Here is a 2281-nt window from a genome sequence, read left to right as displayed (position 1 = left end):
GAAAGAAAAATTCTTTCAAGAATGTTTGGCCCTATACGATTAGAAGACGGTACATACCGTATACGGTATAACCACGAGCTCAGTGTTTTAATCGCGGGAGGAAATGTAACGCGGTTTATAAAGTTCCAAAGATAACAGTGGTATGGACACGTTTTAAGAATGAGCAGCGAAAGAACGACCAGAAAAGAATTTGAAGCAAACCCTGAAGGAGCAAGAAGGAGAGGCCGGCCAAGAATATGAAGGTTGCAAGGCGTGGAAGACGATATACGAAAGATGAAAATCTCACAGCATAGAGCGAAAGCGGACTGTCGAGAAGAATGGAGGCGTATTGTAGAGGAGGCAATGGTCTATCACGGACTGTAATGCCAAGATGAATGGCTGAGAAAGTTTTTTCTAATACCGGTCGCTCCTCGACAGGCAATGGCAAAACTACGAGTGTATTTGTGCCATGAAAAAGCCCCACATAAAAAGTTATCTGCCGTTCGGAAGCGGCATAGAACTGCAGGTGACTTCATTTATGGAAAAACAGCAAGACACACACCACAAATAGGAGGAGGAGCTCGGCCAAATCCGAAACAACGGGTGTAAGCGCCAATCATATATATTCATATATTTATAAATAAATACCCTAAAACAAAATAAAATGCATAATACTAAAGTAAACAAATTTTTGTTATCAGCAAAATATATTAACCGTGGCGTGCACCATTTTGCCGGTGCTTCAACATTTCTTGTCTGTTTTAGCTTTATTTTTTACATAATCGACGGCTTTTTCAATATTCTTTTTCAGCATTTCTATCGCCTTGCAAAGCATTTCTTCTTCACTCTTATCCAACTTAGGCAAGCCCAAGTTCTTCTCTATGCCATTCTTACCCAACTGCAGGGGTGTTGAAAAGTATGAACAGTCGGTGACATCCGAGGCCACATAAGAGCATTCAACTGGTTTGCAATCGCCTTTCAGGCCTTGCAACAAAGAGTTCGTGAAAACTGCGGCCGAATGCGCCATTGAAAGTGTGGCTGAACTACCACCGTCCGGAGCTTTGGCCTTCACCACTTCGGTGCCAGCCTCCTGTATACGTTTGATCAATTTAGCACGCTTATCCTTGTCCAACTTCAGTGTTGGTTTGCATTGTGAGAGCACAGGAAGAATGGTCTCACCCGAATGGCCGCCTATTACAGGTATATCAACTTTGGATGGCTCAACACCTAATATTTGGCCTATAAAGGTACGCGCACGCACCACGTCGAGTGTCGTAATGCCAAATAAACGTTTGGGATCGAAGGCTTTTTTCTACAATGACACGCATGTAAGTAGTTAGATATATTTTAAATTAAATACGTGCCTGTTTCAGAATTTCCGCTGCTGCTGGCACGCACGAGTTAACAGGGTTTGTGATTATGCCGATCAACGCCTTTGGACATTTTTCGGCGATCACCGATACGATTTGTAAGACAACTTCTACATTTTTATTGAATAGATCATCGCGCGTCATACCTGGAGTACGTGCGAGACCACCGGATAGGATCACAACATTAGCGTCTGTGGCAATTAAATGGAATGTAAGTTCAACAAAGTTCGGAAGTTTGCTTCCAATGTTGGTAAAACTCACCTTCCAAAGCTGCTGGCAAGTTTTCGGGACACTGAAATCCCTCCAGGTGCGCTTTTGTATCGATATGCGACAGATCGGCATACACGCCTGGAGTCCTTCTAACATCGTAAATGGATAGTGCCGAAACCAGTTCATTACGTTTAAGTAGCAAACCCAGCGGTTGTCCAATGCCACCACAGGCGCCAACCAGGGTTACTTTAAAATATTTCTATTGAAAATAGGACGCATGAGAGTTTGAATAAACCTTGTGAGCGTATTAGCTTATTTGGAGGCTTGTAGACGTGTGCACCTACCTGCTTTGTGGTGGTGAAATGGCGCACAAGATAGGCGACATGACGAATCCTTGAGCTGTTCAACATTTGATAAGTGTGGCTGCAAATATTTTAATTTTTATTTCAATATCGGATTACGCAGTAAGTGTTTATACGATTTGTCTGTTCTAAAAAATAAATTGACTCTTTTCATATGTCTTCAAGTTGAAGTTGAATTCAATAAATTCTCCGTATTTCGTAAAATAATTTGTGAAGGGATAGTAAATTGATGGTTGCAACTTTTACAGAATTTATAAAAGTTCTTAAGGTTTTTCAATGAAAATAAAACATTCTGTTTTTGAGATCCCTATTTGAAAGCGCAATAGTGACATTTTGCTCTTTAATAAAATGTTCCTAACA

General features: G+C 41.1%; 1 protein-coding gene across 1 annotated transcript; it reads right to left on the bottom strand.

The window, feature by feature from the left end:
- Positions 1–595: 595 nt before the first annotated feature.
- LOC128863831 (malate dehydrogenase, mitochondrial-like) lies at positions 596–2079 on the bottom strand. Its single transcript, XM_054103198.1, has 4 exons — positions 1904–2079; positions 1611–1818; positions 1344–1540; positions 596–1291 (listed from the first exon to the last, which is right to left on the bottom strand). Exons 1-4 carry the CDS (start codon positions 1967–1969, stop codon positions 722–724), a joined length of 1041 nt encoding a protein of 346 aa, XP_053959173.1. The 5' UTR covers positions 1970–2079; the 3' UTR covers positions 596–721.
- Between the last annotated feature and the right edge of the window lie 202 nt (positions 2080–2281).

The sequence above is a fragment of the Anastrepha ludens genome, chromosome 5 (genome assembly GCF_028408465.1).
Source record: "Anastrepha ludens isolate Willacy chromosome 5, idAnaLude1.1, whole genome shotgun sequence".
NCBI classification, from domain to species: Eukaryota; Metazoa; Arthropoda; class Insecta; order Diptera; family Tephritidae; genus Anastrepha; species Anastrepha ludens.
This window is presented reverse-complemented; position numbering and strand designations above follow the sequence as displayed.